The 26,358-nt window shown below is 34.8% G+C and overlaps 1 protein-coding gene across 1 annotated transcript in view; it reads right to left on the bottom strand.

Moving 5' to 3' along the window:
- Arc42 (Activator-recruited cofactor subunit 42) overlaps positions 1 to 24,197 on the bottom strand; it is a 45,939-nt gene extending 21,742 nt beyond the window's left edge. The window contains exons 1-3 of the mRNA XM_069827326.1: positions 23,586 to 24,197; positions 23,254 to 23,429; positions 1,242 to 1,503 (exon numbers count right to left, since the gene is read on the bottom strand). Coding sequence (XP_069683427.1) covers positions 1,242 to 1,503; positions 23,254 to 23,429; positions 23,586 to 23,607 — 460 coding nt within the window. The 5' untranslated portion in view covers positions 23,608 to 24,197. The remainder of the gene's footprint in view (positions 1 to 1,241; positions 1,504 to 23,253; positions 23,430 to 23,585) is intronic.
- Between the last annotated feature and the right edge of the window lie 2,161 nt (positions 24,198 to 26,358).

Genomic DNA, 26,358 nt, shown 5'->3' with positions numbered 1-26,358 from the left:
TGTTCACCAGATCGTGTTAATGTGGGAGACAAACTTATTCCATAGAAAAAAATACAAACATCAAAACACAATATTTGCCAATACTGTTACAATGCATGACAGAGTCATAACATGGATGGAGATGACTGAAATACCTCGAGGGCAGGGGTGTTCAAACTAGTTTATATGAAGCAGAAGTTATTGCTTGTACGAATTGCCATGGATGGTTCATTAAATTATACTCAACCGAAGGTGATGTGTCAAATTATAATTAAACTAGTGGCTTGTGCAGCAAATGCTGCAAAATAAGTTCATTAGACGTTCAAATAAACATTTTCAGATTTATTTTCAATGAAGAATACCAGACATTCTGAAAGTTATTTGCTTCCATAATAATGAAACATACTCTCTCTTGAGCCAATACTGAAGAGAACCACGCATATAAATATCTACACCACACCGCCATTAAATATATGAAAAAGACCCAACCCCACTTGATTAATAACTATAAAAATATTTGATTTTTAATAATATTATTATCTTACGTAAGTTTTATAGCTTTCAGTAACATATAGTATATATACTATATAGCCACCACTCAGTAAATTATAGAAATCAAAATCTACTTTAAGTTATTCTCTACATCTACTTATATAACCCCAAAATGTTTCACTTTCATATAATCAATATAGCATTAATATGTGTAATTAATGAAAAATAGTCACATCATGGCATTAACTACAATAATATTTCATTTCTAACGGTAATAATGCCACCAAACCATCTCAAGTTTTGTAGTTTTTAATATCCAATTCACAGCTGTACCCAGAAAATTACACACCGCAGAATCGAACCTGTAAATTATTTTTAGTAAGTTAAGTTTTTAATAACCAATTTAATTTGAGCTCTAAATATGTCAGCATTCTTGCAGATCATGGCCTTCGTGTAATATTGTTTACTGTAGTGTGTGTTTTGTTTTATTCTAAAATGCAATTAGCTAGTTCTCAAAACTGACGACAGATGGATTTTGGAAAATAGGAAAATTATGTTGAAAAATTGACATTTCACTGAAAACTACTATTTTTCTGAAAAACTTTGGGTTCCAAGCTTCAAAATGAGGGGTCATTTATTAAAATCCGTTCAGCCATTTTCCCGTAATTTCCATTACCAGTTCAAATTATATATATATAGATTAAATCATATTATTTTTACTGAAATTTACAAAATTTGATACAATATTCATATTACAACCCGTAACACACCTGGTTCGCTGAGAGCAAAGCAGCCTACACGTTCTCCTTCAGTGAACGGCTTGATGAACTGTTCCTTCTGCTTGTCAGTGCCGAACTTGAGGATAGGGCCCAGGTACAGCGAGTTGTTGACGCTCATGATGACACCAGCCGATGCACAGCCCCGAGAAATCTCCTCCATGGCGATGGCGTATGCCAGGTAGTCTAACCCCGTGCCTCCCAGGCTCTCAGGGACGTCCATGGCCATCAGACCTAGGTCACCCATCTTGCGGATCTGAAAACACACAAAACTTTCAGACATTTGCATAATACTTATCTGTGGTATTAATTTCCAAATTAATACAGTATTCTGTAACGACTAGGAGTGTGATTTTATGGTGATTATTTTACCTTGACTGCAACAATTCCTTTCAAACTAACACAAAATAGTTTGCATCATTAATTGAATTCATAATTCAATTTTATTCAACTATGAGAGGCACTGCCTTCTTCATCTCACGAAGGCAGTTGTTGCAGAAAATAGTAATGACCATTGTCTGCTTGTGCTGCTCCCTGGAAGTAGTCTGTGAAACTATGCTGACATTGTTGCCAATGTCACAAATACTGAACGATAAAAAATTAGAAATGTTCATATATATTGTATAACAATTAAACTTTTCACGTTTTATTTGTAAGAGAGAGTCTTTTTCGTATGAATTATCCATAAAAATCTGTTTTGTTTTGTCTTTTTTTTTCGTGATTATGAAGGAGTTTTGAGGATTTCTATAAATTGCACGAAAAATTGTGGGTACATTTCACTTTGTTTATTTTCTTTTTTATCCATAAAGGAGTTAAAAACCATAGGACTTGTCAAAGAAAGAAAGAAAAAACAGAAAACAATAATTAAAATAGATAAAATCACACTAAATTAGCACCAACGTAAACCCACTTCCATTACGGGATTTATACCTTCCATAACAAAATTAAGTTTTAACACATTTCGCGTATATCGTTAATACCAAAAAAACAAATCCCTAGTAATCACATATTATTCATTACAATTTCAAACAACTCACTGGCGTCATATTGATGTGTGAATCGTTTCGACTATCAATTGCATTGTTGTCTGCAGACTAGGCCTCATGGAATGAGGAAGCGATTATGAAGTAGTTAACGAGAAGGCTGCGCCTTAGTGACATAACCAGACCAATTGAATCCTCCAATGTTAAAAGGAACTAAGTCAAAATAATGCATTTTCACTTTTCTCCTAGTTTTAAAATGTTATATAAGTTCGGAAACATTAGGGATGTTTAACAGTTAGGGTAGTCAAAAATGCGTTTAATATGCCCCTAATAATATAACAAAACAATACTTCGTTTTACCAAATAAACTCAAAATGGCAATGTTTTTTCTCTTTCCTGAAAAGTTGTATTTTTTTACTTAGTTCCTTTTAACATTGCTGGATTCAATTATTTTGGGTGGGCACATTCACAATGAAAATTACATAACCGTAACATAAACACAGAAGTTTGCGCCCAGGCTACCAAATGGGATCATTCACAATGATTCACATAAACATTGACATAAACATTACCGTAAGACGTTAACATGAAAGTTTGTAAACTCCAAACGTTCATGCTTATGCTTACGTGATTTGCAAACAGAACACAATCGTGGAGCGCTGAAGTATACGACAGAATATGAGGAAATGGCGTCGTTGTTATGTTTCCATGGTTACCAAGTATGTTTGCTGTTATGTTTATGTTCACATCGTGAATGATGGTATGACTTCTTAATTTTTCCGTAACGTTTATATTCTTAAGTTAACGCTTACGTTATGTTTAATTTTCAGTACCTGACCATCTGACAATGCCGCTCCCGTCAACTGTCTTGAAACTCACTCTCATTATTTAATAACGCGCAAAATTATGATAAACAATCATGCAAGGCGTACCTATACAAACACTTCATAAGGTGAACTGGAACCATCGAGATTTTCTAGCAACATCGCTGATGATTGGCGCTTCGACAAATTCCAACTTTTCTCCCTCTCGATGGATAGAATTGCAAAGCCTTGTGCTTGACATGGTTGTCCTGGTGTCATTTTTTATTCGTGGTAATGCAGAAGATGTCCTTTCTGCAGATGCAGTTGTGATGGGACAGATCAGTATAATTTCTAACATTTGGAGTAGGGCCTGGAATGCCAAACCCATGCTTATGTTCTGTAGTTTAGAATATAGGTCATTTCACTAGGAATCACTGTTTTTCTAGAAGTTCCTTGTTTACGTTTAACACACAATTTGAATAACCATATAAGTCAGCCAGTTCCCGCAGTGTCTTGAAGTTCACGAAATCAGAAGACTTTGGATCACAAGCTGATACTGTTTCACAGAAAACAGAATTTTGTTGACACCATGTTTCCATTTCTGATATGACATTATCAGTATATAAACTTGCTCTCAGCAAAATCTTATCTTGTTGCTGTGAATCGGAATTCTTCAGCATAGCACAATAATCGTCAGTAATGAAATAGTCTGTTACTAGAGATTGAGGTGGTCGATGATTTCTTTTTTCTTGTGCAGAGACACCGATTTCGAAAACTTCTGCCATACAAACGGTATTGGAATAGAATTCTTCGAATTTTTCTTCGTTTCGGAGCTTTAAAAAGTTTTCTATCGTTTCCTTAATGAGGGACGAACATTTCGATCGTCTGGTTCAAAAGTGCGACAACTCAAAAAAACAAGTTTTGAGATATCTTCAGTTGAAAGTTTCAAATAAATCACTTAGAAAGGAACAGATTTCTGGTTCATAACCACGACAATTAGAAATGAGTCAGTATTCAGGACGAGTTTATCACAATCTTCCAGTTCATTATTAATAGATTTCGAAATGTAGTAATAATGAATTAGTAAAGTCCATAGTTATAATTACTTCTAAAGCAGTTTATTTCGTTTTTTTTTTTCTTTTTGGTTGTAAATATGACTGATCTCAATATTGAATCGGAAAGAGCTCCGAAAGGGGCTTTCAGTACCACATGTGCTTGGGAGTTGCCCACAGGGAGAAGTACTCAGAATAAAACGTCACAACACCATACGTTCTATGATCGCAGATGCACTTCGATCCAAAAATCTGGACGTTCACGAGGACGTTCATTGTATTGCTGATGGTGGAAGCAATCGTAGGATCGATATCATAGCTATAAATAGGAATAAACAGACAGCCGAAATAATTGATCTACCATCAGATTTGAAATCTCAGCCACTCAACCATCTGAAGTGAACGAAGAGAAAAAGAAAATCTACGAGCCCACGATTCAGTACCTATCGGCGAAATACAACATAGAAAAAATCACAATTGCCGGTCTCTTCTTCGGAGCGAGAGGCACCATTCCGAAAGCCTTTGTAAAGTGGAGGGAAAAATACAAGCTGATGAGAGAGATCTTCAAGATGCCATCGTCACCACCATAATAAAATTTTCTGTAGCGATATTTCGTCAGCATCTTTATGGTGTACATTCAATTTAAATTACACTTGGTTCTATTTTTTTTTCTTATGTCTTGTTCACTTTGTCTGAAACCTGTTTATATAATTTTTCATTTTAAATTTTATTGTGGGCTATTGTGTGTCGCAGGGCAAACCCAAAATATTGGGCCAGTTAAAAAAAATAATAATCACTAACAAATGGCAATTTTTGAGTTGTCGCACTTTTGAACTGGACGATCTATTTATTAATATCCATTTTTGGAGACTGAAGTGCTTCTGATAATGAATTTGCAAAAACAAGAATAGCTTACCACTTAAATAAAACAAGGTTTAATAATGGGTTATAATTAATCAGGCTCCTTGTATCTGGAGTATGGAAACAACAATCTACAAAACAAAACTACACTTTTCAACGCATATTTGTCTTCTTATCTTAATTCTACCGATTCTAACTGTTGCTCTGAATCCATTGTTTATTTTTAAGGTTGAGTATTTTCCCTAAAAAAACTAAAAAAATTCGCCTTGTTAAATTTAAGTATGCGGGGAGTATGAAGACAGAAATGAAAAGAAATATCAAACTTTTATTTCAAATCCCAAACATCTTTATAATCCCAACCATGCTCACAATAACAATCACAAACAACATAAACTTTTCACGCAATTATAGAGCGCCCATGAATCCGCTTCACTTTTTGAACGTTAAGAATGTTCGAGAATAAGGTGCTCAGGAAAATATTTGGAGCAAAGAGGGATGACGTTACAGGAGAATATGATATGATATGATATGATATGATATGATATGATATATATTTCTTCACAGCACTTCTTTACATGTAATGGTGAACCTCACATTTCTGTATCCGGTGCCACCATTAACATATCATTACAGTAACACAGTATTTGCAGTACACGTCTACACACATACTCTCAGTTCCGCTATATACCTTTTTTTTATTACTTGGTCAATCTCCCCTTCAGTATTTCCCTACATTTCATTTGCTATTCTCTATTTGTTCATTAATCCTAATATATCTAATATTATATACTCCTTTCACACCCCCCCTTTTCCTCTAACTACTATTCACTAAAATCTCAATTTCAATTTTTCTCTATAAATTATCATATTGAATTACTTGCCTATTTGTTCTTTGACCTTTTATTCAATTACTGTTCCAACATTCAAATGTTAGTACTAATTTTGTGCTGAACTTGTTCATTTCTCTAAACCCTTTCTCACTATTTTCACTCATTTCTATTTGCACTCAACAGGAGAATATAGAAAGTTACACAATGTAGAAATGCACGCACCTATAATTAGGAACATTATATCCAGACGTTTAAAATTGTGTTTTATTTAACAACGCTCGCAACTGCAGAGGTTATATCAGCATCGCTGGTGTGCCAGAATTTTGTCCCACAGGAGATCTTTTATAACCCAGTAAATCTACTGACATGAGCCTGTCGCATTTAAGCAAACTTAAATGCTATCGACCTGGGCCGGGATCGAACCCGCAATCTCGAGAACAGAAGGCCAGCGCTATACCGACTGCGCTACCCAGGCCGACAAATTCAGAAGTTTGAGATGGGTAGAAAATATAGCATCTATGGGGAATCCAGAAATGTGTATAGAGTGTTAGTTGGGAGACCTGAGGTGAAAAAGACCTTTGGGGAGGCCGAGACGTACATGAGAGGATAATATTAAAATGGATTTGAGGGAGAAGGGATATGATGGTAGAGACTGGATTAATCTTGCTCAGGATAGGGACCGATGGCAGGCTTATGTGAGGGCGGCAATGAACTTGCGGGTTCCTTAAAAGCCGTAATTCCTGAGACATCAAGAATGTTTATTTTTTATAAAAACAAAGTATTCATTTAGTAGCCAGCGTATATAAAACATACTCTTGTAAACCTTTATTTTAAAGAAACAATACTGATCATTCCTTGAGAACATACGATTTTCCTAATGATTGTCTACATAGATAATCAAGTTAAATTCTCTAGAAATTAAGATATACAGGGTGTAACAAAGTAACTATTCCTAATTTTCTGATGTAATAGAGGGCATGACATTAAACACTTTTTCTTAATAAAGTAATAACCGGAAATGCTTTGTTTTCAAGTGATAGCGGTATGAAGGAAAAACTGAAAGAATCTCAACTTGGAAAGTTACTCTATTTACTTTCTATGGTTATACAGTAACTCTTTTATCTAATACCAGATATTAAGAAAATGGTATTGACAAACTATAGGAATTGTTTAAAATTGCGACAGCCATTGTTGACACACAAAGTATACTGCCGTATGATTTAATGACGAATCCTTCGAAATATCTGTGGTCGGTTACAAAGATCGTCAAAAGCAAGAATAATTCTAGCAATTAATTCTTCTGCTGTGTTGATGGGTGTTTCATAAACAATCGATTTAATATGACCCCAAACACAAAAATCAACTGGAGTCATGTCTGGAGAACGTGCCGGCCAAGCACCTGGACCTGATCTTCCTATCCGTCAATTCGGAAAATGTACATTTTAAATAATTTCGACAATTTAAGCCGAAATGTGCAGTTGCACCATCGTGTTGAAAGATTATGTTTCTCTGAATATTAACATGGAATATGGCCCTGAGGGTCTTGCTCCTCATAGATTCGCTTTGCCAAATTATCATTGCTGTAAGCTGCTCCAAATGCCTTATGCATGTCTGCAAGTTCGCATTTTAATACCACGAAATTAAATAAACAGATCTCACAGACGATATTTTGTTACATACAACAACAAACTAACTTCAATTACCATTTCCATGGTAACAAGAACAGCTGAAACATAAATGCAGCCATAATGTAAGTGATAAGCTTTGTCTTTTGTACAAAGCATTTCCGGACATCACTTTATTAGCAAAAACATGTTTATTTTCATGTTCTCTATCACATCAGAAAATTAGGAATAGTTATTCTGTTATACCCTGTATATGACATCAACATAAGGCATAAAAATGATCTTCGTAAGACATCAGCTTCCGTAACGTGTTTTCCAAAGAGTGCATAGTACAAATGCATATTTTTTTTTTTTTTTTTTTAATAATAATAATAATATTTATTAATACTATACACTTGAGCTACATTAGGCATTGCAGCCCGAAAGAGCAGAAGCTCGTGCTCGGGCGCAGTTCAGATCAGTTATACAAAATATATCACAAAATTAAGAGAGTTCATTGAGCACAATAACATTAATAAATGGTAAAATACATACAGCATGTAATAACAGGGTCTATATACAAACAGAAAATACAAAAGTACATGAATATTAGAGTATCAATTTTAACTCAATTAGCTTAAACAATTAAATAATTAATCTGATTTGTTTCTTAAATCTATGTGTGTTAAGTGTACTTAGCTCAGGGTAAGCTCTAATTAATGTATTATATATTTTGGGTCCAAAATTTCTGCTGTGTTTTAATCCAGCAGTTGTGTGGCATTTGGGAGTATTTAGAAAAAAACTGTAGTTTTGTCTAGTCTGGTATTCATGAGGATCATATTTAAATTTATTGTGGTTTTTATGGAAGTAAATCAGCAATTTTTGTTTATAAATTTGTTCTAGATTTGATACACCAAATTCCTGAAAAATTAATTTTGTTGGGTAATCAAAAGGTTTATATAGACAAATTTTGATAATTCTTTTTTGGAGCAGATTTAAAGGACGGAGAGTCGATTTTGCCATTCCTCCCCAACCTAAAATACCATACTGAATTATTGATTGAAACAGAGCTAAGTACACAGTACGCAGAACATAAACAGGTAAATAAGAGCGTAGAATGGAAAATTTGTGGATTGTTTTACGCAATCTGTTACACAGGAAGGAGATATGCTTGTCCCATTTTAAATGTTGGTCAATAATAATGCCTAAATAATTAACTTGTGAGGATATACTCAAAGCGTTACATGAGCAAGTAGGTAGGTTACAATCATGTATTGTTATACTTATATTATTATTTATTTCTAGTTGCTCAAGGCCATGTGATGTTAATGAAAATGGTATTAATTTTGTTTTAGAAACGTTCAAAGAAAGTAAGTGAGCATCCAGCCATTCTTTAATAATATTAATACCACTGTTAGAATTTTGATAAGTTTCATTCCAACTCGAACCGCTAAATATAACCACAGTATCATCAGCATAAGAATACAGAGTACCAGAATATTTCTCAATGTCAATTTTAAGTAAATCGTTGATATATATTAAAAACAAAACAGGACCTAAAATCGTCCCCTGAGGTACACCTATATCAATGTTATGTGATTTACTAAGGTGATCATTTATTTTAGTTGCTTGAGTTCTGTTACTTAAGTAAGATTTAAATAATTTTAAAGCAATTCCATTAATTCCTAATCTATCCATTTTATTCAAAAGTATACTGTGATTGACCGTATCGAAAGCTTTTTGTAAGTCTAGAAAAATTCCTAGACATTTATTTCCTACATCTAATTCTTGAATTATTTTTGAGGTAACTGCCATAATAGCATCATCAGTGCACAAATTTTTTCTGAAACCAAATTGATTATCATTTAGTAGTTTATTTTTTTCTAAAAATGTTATTAACCGTGTTTTTATACATTTTTCAAATACCTTAGAGAGACTGGGTAATAGTGAAATGGGTCTGTAATTATTAAGATTACTTTTGTCACCAGACTTGTGAATTGGTATCACCACAGCATGTTTTAGGGCTGAGGGAAATACACCTTGAGATATGCACAAATTAAATATAAAGGCAAGTGGTTTAGAAATAGCTTCGATAATAAGTTTCAGGGTATTTGTTGTAATACCATCAATACCAGGAGCCACATTATTTTTTAAACTGTTTACAATATTAATGATTTCACATTCGTTTACAGGAAACATCAACATAGATGATATACTTTTATTATAAAGCTTATAGTGATGAGTACCAAATACTTTCTTTTTTATATTAGATACGATGTCATGACTTACATTAGTAAAATGATTGTTAAATTCATTTGCGATAGTTTCCTTATTTTCAATTGTTATTCCATTTCGACTTATAATTGTCTTTAATATACTATTTTTATTACATTGGGTGTCAGTAGCTTCGTTTATGGTCTTCCAAAATTGCTTTGGATTATTTTTATTTTTGTTAAATTTTTCAGAATAATATTTGATTCTCTGATTTCTTATTACATTAGTGAGAATATTTCTATATTTTCTGTAGTAATTTAATAAAACATTGTTTTGTTGGTCTCGTTTAACTTGCTTAGCTAACTTATCCCTAGATCGTATTGATTTAACAATACCTGTGGTAATCCAAGGTTTAATTTTTTTGTACTTACTTGAGAATTTGAGAGGGACATGATTAGAATATTTACAAATTAGGTTACAGAGTATTTTATAAAAATTATCGAAACATGTATCTGCGTCTTCATTGTAGAATATAGATTCCCAATTAATATTATTAATATTTGATATTAGGCTTCTATGGTTTATAATTAGCTTATAATTGTCCGAAGGTTCAGTGGCTTCTCTGCTAATACTTTTATTACTGATTGACAACAATGCAAAAGTCATATAATGATCTGTTATTGCGCTTGCATATACTCCAGGTATAAAATTTAAGTTATTTCCCGTTTTTAGGAAAATATGGTCAAGACATGAATTGGATGATGGACGAGTAATGGAATTTAAGTATTTCACGTATCCATATTCATGCATGATATTTAAATACGTGTTGCCACAATTATCTAATCTATTTTCTAAAATTTGAATGTTTATGTCACCAAGAATAACATGGTTGATTAAATCTTTGTATATTGACAAGAAGCTTTCAAAATTTTTCAGAAATTCATTTTTGCATAGTTTTGGAGATCTGTAAATTGCAGTTAGGTTAACAAGAGTATCATTAATAAGTGTTAATTGAAAATGTATAGCGTTGCAATGGGAAATGTCAATATCACTTAAAGACACTACGATGTTTTCCTTGAAATATACAACTATACCATCACATTTATTATACTTATTGCTTTTAACAAATTTTTTATAACCATTAATATCATAGCCAGAGTCATGATCAAGCCAGGTTTCAGTTAGAACTATAATATCAAAGTAAAAGGAAAAATTATTAAGTAAAACACAGAGTTCGGAAAAATTTTTGTTGATGCTACGAATGTTTAAGTGAAATATTTTAAGATCTGATAGAATATTGGTAATATACTCATTGCAGTGAAGTAAATCGTTAAAAACCATTGTGTTATTATTGTTATTAAATTTGCACTGATGGATTTCATTTAATATAGTATTACTAGCCATTTTTAAGTCAATTATATTGTATAATTAAACGTGGTTACCGACACAATAGTATTTACAAATTATTTACATCGTCAACATTAGTGATTTTACTCACGGGGCTGGCTTCATCTTTTCTTGCAAATATCTTACCGTCTCTTGTCCATACAAATTTATAATTCTTCAGTCGTGCTGCATCCCTTGTCTTGTTCAAAAGGTCTCTGGTCACTGCTGTCAGTTGGTCACCTGCTGTGATTCTTCCTTCCGGAAGTTCCCTGTTGACTTTCTTTGTCGCAATCCCAGGGCCGCTGTCGTCTTTCTTGGCCTCGTTCCTGAACAGCTGGAGCCATTCATCACGACTTCTCCTCTTTGTGAAGCGGATGACATTAGGACGCGTCTTTCCTGGCCTGGATGGTATACGATGTGCTATGCTTACATCATGTTGCACCAATTCACTACCGCCTATGACTTCCGATATTTGGTCAATAACTTCATAAGTTGATTGTTCATCGACCTCCGGAACTCCAAATAGCATTATATTGTCTCTGCGTGTGTACTGCTGCAGATCACTCACTTTCTGCTTAAGATGGTCATTTTCTTTCACTAGCCTCTTCATCTCCTCCTGCGTGGAGTTGAGTTCATGTCTTGTGTGCGCCAATTCCTCTCTAAGACTATCGAACTTGGAAGACATGAATTCAACTGATTTTCTTAGTTCATTCACCTCCATCTGCACTGAAGATTTAAGATCCTCAAACATAAGTTTGAGTGTGGAAATAATCTGACTGTCCTGATCCTTCCCACTCCCTCCTTCACAGTTTGCACCCTTGTTTCTACCCATTGTTAAGACTGTAGTAACTCGCACCACGGAGCATACAAAAAACCCGACTGCACTCTCCGAGCTTCTGAACTGAACTGTCATATGTTTTTAATCTATCTACTCCTGAGAGGATAAAAAGAAAGGAGGGAGCACTCCAAGCAAATATGCTTGATAATCGGTGTGACGGATATGATGTCAAACTACACCTTCTATGCCCCATAATCCTCCGCGAAATACCGCCAATCGCCAAATATTCAATTGCTATTTTCGGTTTCGGTTACACGTAAACGGTTTAGAATGGATGTGGAGGTAACAGAAGTATTAGCAGATTATTGTATCATTGTAAATTTCACTGTATATTTATGAAAAGTGTTACGGTTGTGACATGGACTGAACATTTCATTTTCAAATTCTTTCTTTTATCAAGTAGGATGTTGGCACTCCTTCACATGTTAAAGCATAGGGGGGCATATCAACGAACATATTCTACAGTTGAGCAGAGCAGAATATTAGCTTATTTAGGCCCGATTGTATAAACCATTTAATCTTAGATCAGAGGTTAAATTGATCCTTGTTTCAGCTGAACTTGGAATTTTGTGTTGTATAAAGTCTAATCTGAGATTAATTTGTCTCAAACTAAAGTCAACTTTGACTGAAGAAATTTCTCCGATTAAGTTAGATGATCCAAGTTCAGTTATTTCTTTTCTGTTTGAAATATACGAGTGACAGATTGTGCAAATAAAATATCCATTATTATTAATATTAATAGATAAGTTAGGTACATTTATATATATTTCTTTCAATTTCTTGCCTTAATACACAAACATTCTTATATTTTATAAGGCTCTATCGTGTTCAGGAGTATCAAATAACTTAACCTATAATTATATTATGTTTATAACAACCATTAATTATTAATGGATATGATAGGTACATTCATAAATGTTCAATTAACTGTATTACTAAAAGAAAATTGTCGTTTTATAAAGCTTTATTATGTTTAGCAGTATCAAACACCATAACATGATAGCAACTTGGAGAACAGTCAACCTTCTTATTGTCCGCCATTATTTACATTGCAAAAAAAAAACAGTGTCTCCAACAGAGTGTACGGAAAGTCGCCAAAAAGTAGTTGTAAAGTCGCTAGATTTCTCATTATCAACAAAGAAAGATTAAATTTTGTCACTATGGGGTGCTAAAAAGGTCACTAAATCCCTATTTAAGCAATATAAAAGTTAAAAGAAATTGTTGTTGAAAAAGAGTTAAAATCGCTAGATTGGCAACACTGAACAAACCTGTATAACATGATCCGCGCATCACGTATTTCACCTGTTTATGCGATGTTGCCAAATCCTTTTCACGTGAACTTAGATTGCATTTGAACCAAGGTAATTTGATCGCAGAAAAGTTTTATACAATACAAGAAGTGTCTGAACTCGGTTTACTTTTCGATCTTCGATCAAAGTTGATCTTTAGTCGGGGAGTTTTATACAATTGGGCCTTAAAAAAATAACACTTGGTGAACTTGATTACACTTTTGAAATATTCAAAACAACAAGAATCAATTTGTAATCGTAGTAATACCCATATGAACAAAACAGCTGATAAACACACCGGAAAAAGAGATGAACTATGGGTAATTCGACGGCCATACTAGTACACCTTTTTGGTTCCACCGTTTCAAGCTTATGGCCCAGGGTTGATCTACTCTCACAAAGTACGAGGCGTGTTCTTAAAGTAAGTTCCAAAAGGGTGTAGTAAGTAAACGGGAAGATATTTACAAACCATTTTTGTTGCATTGTATTCCCCACACTTCAATTACTTCTCAACATAATCTCCACAATTATCGAGTCGTGGCACAAGTCTTTCTATCCCCTCATTCTAGAATTGCGATGCGAACCACTCCCGCACTGCTGTTTTCACTTCATCGTCGCCAACAACACGTTGACCACCGAGGAACTTCTTGAGGTGCAGGAAGAGATGAAAGTCACTCGGAGCCAAATCCGGGCTGTAGGGGGGATGGTCAATTTGTTCCCAGTCAAATTTCGAGATGAGATTTTGGGTGTCACGAGCTGTGTGTGGCCGAGCGTTGTCATGAAGCAACACAACTCCGTCGGTCAGCATCCCACGTCTCTTGTTCTGAATTGCGCGACGGAGCTTCTTCAAGGTCTGACAATAGGTTTCACCCCAAGGCAAGAATTCGATGAGTAGGACTCCTTTTCTGTCCCAAAAAACAGTGCACATCATCTTGCGTGTTGACATGGTTTGTTTGAATTTCTTTTTCCTTGGCGATGCAGTGTGCCTCCATTCCATGGACTGCTGCTTCGATTCAGGCGTCATGTGAGACACCCAAGTCTCGTCACCTGTCACGATATGGTCAAGAAACTCATCGCCTTGCTCACTGTAACGTGTGAGAAAGCTCAATGCACTGGAAGCTCGTTTGGTTTTGTGTTCCTCGGTGAGCATCTTGGGTACCCATCGTGAGCACAATTTTCGATATCGTAATCGATCTGTCACAATTTTGTAAAGAACACTCCGCGACATTTGTGGAAAATTCAAGGAAAGCGAAGAAACTGTGAACCTCCTGTCCTCATGAATTTTTTCATCGACAGCACGCACCAAATCGTCATTGATCAAAGATGGCCGACCGGTATGCTGCTCGTCATGCGGCCCTAGTTGAACTTCCTAACCATCTCCTGACCATTCCATCACTAATGGCATCATCACCATACACCTCACAAAATTGACGATGAATGTCAGCTGGTTTGATGTTTCTCGCATTCAAGAAACGCATAACAGGCTGCATCTCACAGTCGGCGGAGTGCTCGATCACTTTAAACATTTCAACTGATCACAACTAACCACACACACGAACTGAAGCTCTGAAACTGCATGCACAGCTTGCCTGAGGACTGGAGAAGAAAACAAGCATGCGCAAAATAACGATTGCAGCGATACGACGGCTATAATTGAAAACGGAACTTACTTTAAGAACACGCCTCGTATCTATGTTTCACAAACTTCTTACTCTATAAATAAATTGCTGTCATTTAAGCAGAAGTTTTTCCTAGGAACTGTGTTTAAGTAGCTGTAACATGTAGCCTACAAATATCCATATATTTACCACGTGTAAATCATCTTTGTTGTGACTTGTTATATATTCAGTAGTCAGCCACGCTATGTTAAAAGGATGACTGTTCTGTTTTAAATACATTTATAATAAGTAACCTTGGACAAACATAGGCCTGGGTTCATAGAATGCAATAATACAGTAATCTAATCTATGTTGCAGTAAGAAGTAGTAAATTACGAGACAATGTGAAGCAAGCCTTGTTGCTTTTATCTAAAACTTCCAGCGACATTATTCAAATTTACACTGTAAACAAAAAAAAAAAAATATATGAAATCTGTCTTCTTAATGTATCCAGCTGTTTGCTGACAACATAAAGTCCACTATAGTCCACTGTATGTATGTATGTATGTATGTTATTCACATTGCAGTGGGTATATACCCGGTGGCAGTGGTAACTAATTACACTCAATAATGACAATAATAAACACAATTAATAAAAAATACAATTAATAATAATACTAATAATTAATACTAACAATAATTAATAATGATAATAATAATAATAATAATAATAATAATAAGCATTCTAAATTAAATGAAGCACGATCACTTAAAATAACATTTAAAGTAAATCTAATTTGTACCTTAAACCTATGTTCGAACTAAAACCCACGAGTATGATATGTTCATATCTGCACAAGTACCTTTCAACATTACACTCATTTCACTCTCAACTCACTCACTGCACTGGAACTACGACACATTTCACTGATTCTATCTTGATTTCACTAACACTTCAAAAACATTTCACTGTTCAAATATTTTGCACTGCCACTATAAACTATAAAGCTTCCCTGACAGGAAAACGTTGCACTGACACAACACACTTCACTGACACAACATAATTCTTCACTGATACAACACTTGAATAACAAAATATCAATTACACTCTTTAAATACTGTGTATAATTATCGTCTATTAGTAAAGTCCTTAAGCCTATTTTTAAATACATTTTTGGTTATTGGTAAAGCCTTTAGTAAGTCTGCAGATAAAGCATTCCAGTCCCTGATAGTACGATTGAGAAAAGAAAACTTTCCAGTGTCCGTCCTCTGTCTTCTTTCCCTTAATTTATATGAGTGGTCGTTCCTTGAAGAGTAATTTGGCGGCTGCAACCTATTTTTTATCTCTCTGTAGTCTATCCAGTTGTTGTTTTTCACGAGAAATGAGGGGTATTTTGATCGGTGTTCATTATAGATGCCTGTTGCTAGTAGCCAGAGTTTTTTTTTTATTTTATTTTATTTGGTTATTTTACGACACTGTATCAACATCTAGGTTATTTAGAGTCTGAATGAAATGAAGGTGATAATGCCGGTGAAATGAGTCCAGGGTCCAGCACCTAAAGTTACCCAGCATTTGCTCATATTGGGTTAAGGGAAAACCCCGGAAAAAACCTCAACCAGGTAACTTGCCCCGACCGGGATTCGAACCCGGGCCACCTGGTTTCGCGGCCAGACGCGCTGACCGTTACTCCACAGGTGTGGACTAGGCAAGGGCTGTGTCTTCTGCAACTGGTACTGATGATTTTAATTTACTTCTTTTGTGGTTTATGGATGGGCAGTATAGAAGAATGTGTTCCAGATCTTCATCATGATTATTACACCACAGACAAGTAGGATTATCAGAAATGTGAAATCGGTGTAGGTACAATTGAGTGACAACGTGACCTGTTCTGGCTCTTGTTAAAAATGTTTGAACATGTCTGGGCAAGTTTTTGTACATTTCCAGGTCATTTGGTTTCTTTTGTGTAGACTAAAATTTTTCCTTTGTCGAAGAGAGCCAATTGTTGATCCATAGGTTTGTAAAATGAGACTTTACTGAAGCAAAAACACTGGATACAGATATCACTTGAAGAGGTCTTGGTTGCAAATATGTTGCCTGTTTTGCAATATTATCGACTTTCTCGTTTCCAGGTATACCACAATGACTAGGTATCCACTGAAATGTTATTTCCTTTTGGAGTTTTTTTTTTAGTTTACTTAGTTGTTTCTGAATTGGAATAATTCTATGTGCATATAGGTTTGGTACATATTTAATTATATTAAATATAGCCCCCTTGGAGTCGGTAAGTATGCAAATAGATTTTTTCAGGAATTTGAGTAACACTCTGAAGAGCAGCATCAATAGCTAGCAATTCAGTGTCTAGACTGGAGGAGGATGAACATGGTGTGAAATAACTTTCTTGATATTTTGCTCCTGATGTCCCATTATTAGGATTTAGAGATCCATCTGTATAAATTTGAAGGTGATCCTTATATGTGCTACAGAGTAGTTCCATGGCATCTAACTGAAGAAAGTATGGAGGATCATCTAAAAATATGAAATAAATAGGCCTAAATAAAAAATATTATTTTCACATTACATTGCAGTAGGAGATAAAATGAACTTTGATGCAGAAATTGAAGTCATACTCTTTGATCTACAACTGGGTAGACATGGGTAGACATAACGGCTCGGTTAGAAAAGCCAACGTACTATGGTAGGAACGATCATGATTTTAAAATCAAATGTAGGAAACAGAAAACGGATGTAGGTAAATTCTCATTCTTAAATAGAACTATAAATGATTGGAATGACCTACCTGCAGCGGTCTTTGAGGGCTGTCCTTCCTTAAGGAGATTCAAGAATAACTTAAAAAGTTGTGTATAAAGTGCAAATTAAAATTAAGGTGACATTCAACATTTAATTTTTTAAGGTGACATGTATTTATCTAGCCTGATGAGTTTACTTCCTTGGTTTGAATTGTAAATTATTTAAAAATAGCGTGTAAGAGGGCCTTAGACTAGAAATGTTTAGTTTAAATGTAGTTCTGTTTATAAGTATGCATAAGGATGTAATTATTTGACTTATTTGAACTGTTGTATCAGTGAAGCGAGGTGAGTCAGTGAAGTTATGGTTTTACAGTGCAGTGAATAGTTTCGATCAGTGATAATTTATAGCGTCAATGAAATGTGTTCTATAGTGTCAGTGAAATGTGTTATAGTGTCAGTGAAATGTGTTCTATAGTGTCAGTGAAATGAGTTACAGAGTGTCAGTGAAATGTGTGCTAAAGTGTCAGTGAAATGCGTCATAGTGCCACTACAGGGAGTGAGATGAGAGTAAAGTGAAAGACTATTGAAACTTATGTAGGTCCTATACATAATTATGTAGGTTGTAATGTAAAATTAGGTATTTTATTTATGTTTTATTATTATTGTGTTAAATCGTATTGTGTATTCTTATTGTATTGTGTATAAAATTGTATATGTATTGTAAAATTGTATTGTGTATTGCTTATCATTTTATTATTACTAGCCGTACCCGTGTGCTCCGCTGCACCCATTAGAAATAAATATAAAGTAATTACATAATTAAAATAGGACATTTGATCCAGGGAACATTTGTGTTTGATATAAGGATAAATCGCTTATTATGTTACTTAATCTAAATTGTATATCCATAATTAAAATGCGATCATTTTGATCCAGAGACCACTCATTTGGTCATAAAAATTATTTTAGGAAATACAGGAAACGAATGTACAGAATAGCCTATCAAGTTTTCTGTGCATAAGAAGCTATTTTAATCTTACCTGTCCTCGATTCACTCAGAAGTTACTGTAATAACATTATAGCATTATGTCCATCTAGAGAAACTACACTTTCCAATGGTGAATTAATAATTAATTGTACAAATCGGTTAATTTAGCTTCTGATATTACTTCATATAAACACAGAAACATTATCTGTAGGCTATCTTTCATAGCTTTCGATTGTTGCTGTCCAAGGCCCCTTATAGACGAAGTTATTTGTTTTTTAATTCATTACACCGCCTTAGATGGCAGTTATTTTAATTTTAAAACTCATTTATCTCATTAAATATCAGTCCTATCAAAATTTTTCAAGGAATAAAACTTATCGCAAATTATTTTTAAAGAAACTTTTGTTATGTAACATTTTTCACAAAAATCAATAATAAGCGAGATATTTCGATTTATGTAATTCAGGCCCCCTTATAACCCACCTTTTAAATAATGTATTTTGAATGCCATATAGCCTAAAATCTAAGTTACAACGAACTTAATTTATATTCCAATTTTCATCGAAATCCATTCAGCCATTATCGCGTGAAAAGGTAACAAACATACAGACAGACATACAAAAAAAAATTTCAAAAAAGCGATTTTCGGTTTCAGGGTGGTTAATTGTATATGTTAGGACCAATTATTTTTGGAAAATCGAAAATTACCAGAAAAATTTCGGCTACAGATTTATTATTAGTATAGATTGTTTATATTGTTTATACCACTGCCACCCGGTGCTTGCCCACTTGCAGTGTAAATAAATACATACATACATTCCAAACAGATTGCAGTACTCCTAGCAGACTCAAAATCAGCAACACAGACAATAACCTCAAATAATACAGAAACATACTCACTAACAGGAAAGAATTTGTTCGGCGCATTCGGATTTTTATTCCTTGCACTATTTTAAACTGAGCATCATCCACTCGGCCATATTCAGTCTGTACACATGGCTGGTCAGTCCAGAATTCTGAACAGAAAATTTTAGACGGATTTCTGTATGGGCCAAGATCAAAATAAAAAAAATCATAATATATCAATAGTAAGGCCTCCAAATGCTGTAATATTGAAGGCATACATATGAGGTGTCGCGTAAGAGAAGGGCGAGCCCGCCAAGGGTCGAATTTTGCGTTTTTTACTCCTCCGAATATTTAAGACAAATAGCACTGATTCAATATGAAAAACTTATCAGATTACCAGGAAACAATTGGCATTCATACAGCCCTCTCTGTAGATTGAAAACTCAAAAAAGTTTCATATCCATTGTTCAAGAATTAAAACAGAAAATCAATATCCCGAATTTAAAAGAAAACCTACAAATTAAACCAAACCCTTTAACTCTATTAAATATAGAATATAATCTAAATTTAACAGAAGAAATACTGAAATCAGAAGTAAACACTGAAATAATGAAACAATTGTCTTCAGAGACAATTAATATTAGGTACCCTCCACAAAACTGGCTTCATTTATACACCGACGGATCCTTGATTTCCAGAGAACAAGGTGCCGGTGCAGGTGTTACGTGCTGTCTCTTCTCACTTTATAGATCTCTTGGATATGGAACAACAAGTTTTGATGGAGAAATCATTGCAATAAGTGAAAGTCTCAGGAATCTTCTATGCCACATCAGTAAATTTAAAAATGCAGTTATATTGTCAGACTCCAAAGCAGCTATTCTATCAATAGTCTCTAAACACACACCTTCATCTCAAACAGCAGAAATAACTAAAATGCTCTCTCAATTAATATCACTCAATAAAAGAATTGTATTCCAATGGATACCATCCCATTGTGGAATCCTGGGAAACGAGAATGCGGATGCTTTAGCAAAGAAGGGCAGCACTGCTACTTACAGACCTGTTACTAAATCTACGTATTACTCTGTGAGGAGATTTATTAAATCTACATACTTAGACTTCAACAAACAAAATTTGATAACACAATCCCAAGGGAAAAAAATGCATCAAAATTTACAGTTAATTCCCGATTTACCACGAAAATCGTCTGTAGCTGCATTTAGATTGGCAACAGGCCATGATTGTTTGGCCAAACACCTGCATAGAATTGGAATATATCAGTCCCCTAACTGCCCATTGTGCAACTCAAACCAAGAAATGGATTCGGAACACCTCAAAATCTGTGCTTCAGTGGCTGGCCATGATAATATCTTTGAAAAATATTGGAGTGCAAGAGGTCAAATGACTTTATTGTCAAACGCCTGGCATTAGAAAACAACAACAAGACATATCTGCAACATAAGCCTGGCAGACGTTGGTGGGCTCTCCCTTACTACATCGAAATTATCATTGTTTGTAAGGTTGGAGAAACTGCGTAGTCTGTGACAAGTTCATAATATTCATTTTACTCCGTACGAGAAGGGCGAATATGCCACTCAGCCTGAAGGTACGTGCCATTCATTGTCTCAGTGTTGTAACCACACAGACGAGTACAACTGTTGTGAGGAATGTTTTGCTATTAGATCTATGCAAAAGATAGTAAATATCAATACCTTAAAAACAATATACTTTGCATACTTCCACTCGGTAATGAGTTTTGGAATAATATTCTGGGGAAATTCCACAGATAGTAACAATATATTTCTATTACAAAAAAGAGTAATTAGAATAATAGTAGGTGCCAAATCTAGGGAATCGTGTAGGACTATTTTCAAAAAAACTACAAATAATGCCCATATCTTTTCATTAATAGTCTTCCTCGTATGTAATCGTGAAAACTTTGTAACTAATTCAACAGTTCATAGCATAAATACACGTCAAAAAAATGGCTTTCATACTCCATCGGCAAGTCTATCGTGCTATCAAAAAGGAGTGCGTTATATGGCAGTAAAAATTTTTAATAGCCTCCCTATCGATATAAAAAATGAAACTCAAAACATAAAATTATTTAGGGCCAAATTAAGGAAGTACCTAATTTCTCACGCCTTCTATTCTGTAGGTGAATTCATGACATTCAACAACGCTTCATGAAATTGATACTAAAACTTTGTGTTGTACTAGTAGACTATATTGTAAATCTCGTCTGTATATATTTCATCTAGACTGTGACTATAAATTAAGACTTTATAATAGTATTAAGTTTTTTGACTTGTTCTATATTCTAGCTATAAACAGTGTACCAATACTATGGAATGTAAATAAATACAATACAATACAGATGGGTGTGTCTATAGGATCGGCCCATAAAGCCACGAAATTGTTTCATTTGAAGCCTTATAAAATTAGAAATGCTCACAAACTGAACATTCCTGATCATAATGTTAGAATTCATTTCTCTAACTGGCTTTTAAATTCCATGCACGGTGGCATAATCAATCCCGAACTGTTCTTCTTTACCGATGAAGCATGGTTGCATTTAAGCGGATATCTAAATTCACAAAATAATCACTATTGAAGTGACAACAATCTCCATGTGCTTCATAGACATATTGTCTCAATTTTTTTTAACAAATGAACGAGGATGAAAAAAAATTATGGATGATTTATGCAAGACAATGTAACAGCCCATACCGGTACAGCCAAGCGATCTATGCAGGAATTAAGGCGTATGTTTGGTGACCAAGTGATCGTTAATTGGCCACCGCGTTCCCCGGATCTTAATCCATGTGACTTTCAACTTTGAAATATGTTAAAACATAAAGTGTATCTGACCAATCCTCATACATTAGAGGAACTTCAAAAAAATATTCGAGCGTGATCGCCAGCATTTCCAGTCAGGAACTGAACACGTATTTCAGCATCTTCTTCGCCGGGTTTAGCTTTGTATTGAAGCTGGTGGAGGTCATTTTGAACATCTTATGTCTTTTGGTAAGGAAATAAACACCATTCAATTAATTTTACAGAAGATAAACTAACACTAAATATGGGTAGAAAGAATGCGTGATGTACCGCACAACGCCACTGGGTGTTACCGCTTGAGAGTGTGGCCCGTCTGGGTTGCGTCTTAAGTTGAAGGCGCTGAGTTAAACGAGCGTTAAGCGACTTCCGCCGATTTTGGAATAGACACCGACGCACTTACGTTAGGTTAGTTTAGGCTTTTATTATCCCGTCAAGATGAAGGTGAAAGTGATTGAGTGTGATTTTTTGTTTTCTATGTTGGCAGTTCAAGTGCATCGGTGTCTATTCCAAAATAGGCGGAAGTCGCTCAACGCTCGTTTCACCCCTACACAAGCAACAAATTATACTAAATGTTTAGGATTAGTGTAAATCTGGCCTATGTCTCCTTTAGTGGTCGGGACATAAGTAACATTCACCGTTTTTTGCAGTAATACGAAAAAGGGATATTGGACCTGGAGGGAAGAGTGAACGGTAGTTTCCTAGTACCCGGTACTCGTTACATAGGTCGTTTTTGTGTTTACACAGTGGCTCTTTTCTAAAAATAATTTTAATAGTTTGTTACTAGATGTGATTCTAGTCAGTTTGTAATATATTTTTGGTCCAGGGAAAATAAACGTCTTTTATGATTATACAATAATGGCTGACTTAACAGCTTATGTAACGAGTACAGGGTACTAGGGAACTTTCGAGTGAACATTTCCCTGATAGGCCCAGGACTAATATCCTCTGAATAAACTATTGGTAAAACGTGAGTAGAATTAGATTGTATCAGCATTAAGTGTTTTGCTAGGCCTAGCCTATGCCAAAACCACGAATCAGTAGCGCTGGCGTAAACTGTGATCCTAGATTCCAACCCAATGATTTTGCTTAAAATTCCAGGACTATTAAAGCAGAATACAATAGGCCTACTTGTTCTTTAGGATAGAGATGCTCGGTGTCGAATTTTGCAGCCAACGGTCGAAGCTCTGCTTCTGCGAAATCTCTGCATGTCTTTTGAAGCATTTGATGTGTTTCAGGCAACTGTGATAAAGATGCAATGTTTCTGCTTCCTTGGTGCTGCAATAAGCACTGAAGACGAGATAAAACTGAAAAGAACATAAATCATTAAAAATAATTTCATATATTGTACAGTGAAAGACATTATGCACATGACACACTTTTTCATGTTATTCCAGTTACATAACCTAAGATAAGTTAATGATACAAATGAGTTTTCTTTAAATTATTTGCTTCATACTTACTATTTCTTGAATATACGGCCATCGTAACGTTTTAGAATAGATTTCAAGTTGCTAAAAATAATTGTCGACGAGAAATAAGAAAATATACGTACTCCAAACACACGAAAAAATTCGCCACTTTTAACCTTCCTAACCTCAAGAAAGATTTAAAAATCCCCACTCATACACAATACAGCTCACGCAAGAGATCGCGAGATCCGATTGCTGCACACGACTGTTCCTTTTCGCATTCGCAAATTTCTGAGCAGGCAACACTACAACGAAGTACACAATTATCTCACAAATTTGTTCGATATATCATGTAAACAGGGCAGTGTGACAAACATGACTCAGCAGAAGCAGATTGCATATGGAATGGATAACGCAAATGATAATAATGAGCTTACGTACACAAAATTATAATTACACACTCATAAAGCAAGAGAACTTGTTATAGCAACATTATTTTACTACAAGTCAGCCGTAATATATTGTCCACACTTTGGATAAAATATTATTAGTATGAAAGGAAGCCCATGCTGATTTATGACCTTTTGTGTGCATTGAAATTCCTATATGAAAACGATCATTTTTTTCGACACACGTAAATCGTCTGTCAAATTAAGTATCAATAATATGTTTCTCTCAGAAAAGAAACTGATCAAATGGATGCCCATCAATCAGACTGATCTGGAAGTATTTTGCCGTCGGTAAAACACTGTGTACGCACAATTTTGTCAACAGGGGGATTATTATTATTATTATTATTATTATTATTATTATTATTATTATTATTATTATTATTATTATTATTATTATTCAGTTACCGTACGGTATATTTATTAAGTCCAGCGCCGTGGCGTAGTGGTCTAATAAGGCATCCTCAGCGAATAGGGATTATAAAGAATGGACACTTCGCGTCGGTACCTTTGATGTAGCCGGACTGATTTCAATGACCTTCAAGCCAGCTAGAGCGTGAGATTCTGCTTTCTCCCTAGAGTTGGCGCTCAAAATTTTGTCCAATATTCTTTTGAGAAGATTAACTCCGTACGTATATGAAATTATTGGGGATCATCAGTGCGGTTTTCGGCGTAATAGATCGACTATTGATCAGATTTTTTGTATTCGACAGATAATGGAGAAAAAATGGGAGTATAAGGGTACAGTACATCAGTTATTCATAGATTTCAAAAAGGCATATGACTCGGTTAAGAGGGAAGTATTATATGATATTCTTATTGAATTTGGTATTCCCAAGAAACTAGTTCGATTAATTAAAATGTGTCTCAGTGAAACATACAGCAGAGTCCGTATAGGCCAGTTTCTATCTGATGCTTTTCCAATTCACTGCGGGCTAAAGCAGGGAGATGCACTATCACCTTTACTTTTTAACTTCGCGCTTGAATATGCCATTAGGAAAGTTCAGGATAACAGGCAGGGTTTGGAATTGAACGGGTTACATCAGCTTCTTGTCTATGCGGATGACGTGAATATGTTAGGAGAAAATACACAAATGATTAGGGAAAACACGGAAATTTTACTTGAAGCAAGTAGAGCGATCGGTTTGGAAGTAAATCCCGAAAAGACAAAGTATATGATTATGTCACGTGACCAGAATATTGTACGAAATGGAAATATAAAAATTGGAGATTTATCCTTCGAAGAGGTGGAAAAATTCAAATATCTTGGAGCAACAGTAACAAATATAAATGACACTCGGGAGGAAATTAAACGCAGAATAAATATGGGAAATGCGTGTTATTATTCGGTTGAGAATCTCTTATCATCCAGTCTGCTGTCCAAAAATCTGAAAGTTAGAATTTATAAAACAGTTATATTACCGGTTCTTCTGTATGGGTGTGAAACTTGGACTCTCACTCTGAGAGAGGAACATAGGTTCAGGGTGTTTGAGAATAAGGTGCTTAGGAAAATATTTGGGGCTAAGCGGGATGAAGTTACAGGAGAATGGAGAAAGTTACACAACACAGAACTGCACGCATTTTATTCTTCACCTGACATAATTAGGAACATTAAATCCAGACGTTTGAGATGGGCAGGGCATGTAGCACGTATGGGCGAATCCAGAAATGCATATAGAGTGTTAGTTGGGAGACCGGAGGGAAAAAGACCTTTAGGGAGGCCGAGACGTAGATGGGAGGATAATATTAAAATGGATTTGAGGGAGGTGGGGTATGATGATAGAGACTGGATTAATCTTGCACAGGATAGGGACCGCTGGCGGGCTTATGTGAGGGCGGCAATGAACCTTCGGGTTCCTTAAAAGCCATTTGTAAGTAAGTAAGTAAGTTGGCGCTGACATCACACCAGCTAGCAGTCGACACAGCGGAAATATAACACATATAATTAATACATCTAGGCACATTATGTACTCAAATAAAATAAATTGGATCCATAAAATAATAAATCCTTCATTAACTGTAATGTCTAGACTCTAGAGTTCCTTTATAATGAGAGTTGAGACGTTGACCCCAATAACAATTAAAATATGTAATGATTTGATAGCGCTGAAAATGGAAAAACAAAACTTTTACGAGAAGTAAAACCATATACCTATATTATATTATATACAAATATTAAACGAATTTGATACTTAATTTTATAATGTATTATATTATTTTATAATATAATGTATTATATCTGAAATATAAAATATTATTATTACAACTAGTTTGTCACTGAAAAATAAGGAAAAGCTGTTAACTTTAATTTATTTGAAGCAAAGCGTTACTGGATTATGCAATAAGGTAGGCGATGTTTGGATCCTGTGCTTTAA

The sequence above is a fragment of the Periplaneta americana genome, chromosome 6 (genome assembly GCF_040183065.1).
Source record: "Periplaneta americana isolate PAMFEO1 chromosome 6, P.americana_PAMFEO1_priV1, whole genome shotgun sequence".
Lineage (NCBI taxonomy): Eukaryota > Metazoa > Arthropoda > Insecta > Blattodea > Blattidae > Periplaneta > Periplaneta americana.
This window is presented reverse-complemented; position numbering and strand designations above follow the sequence as displayed.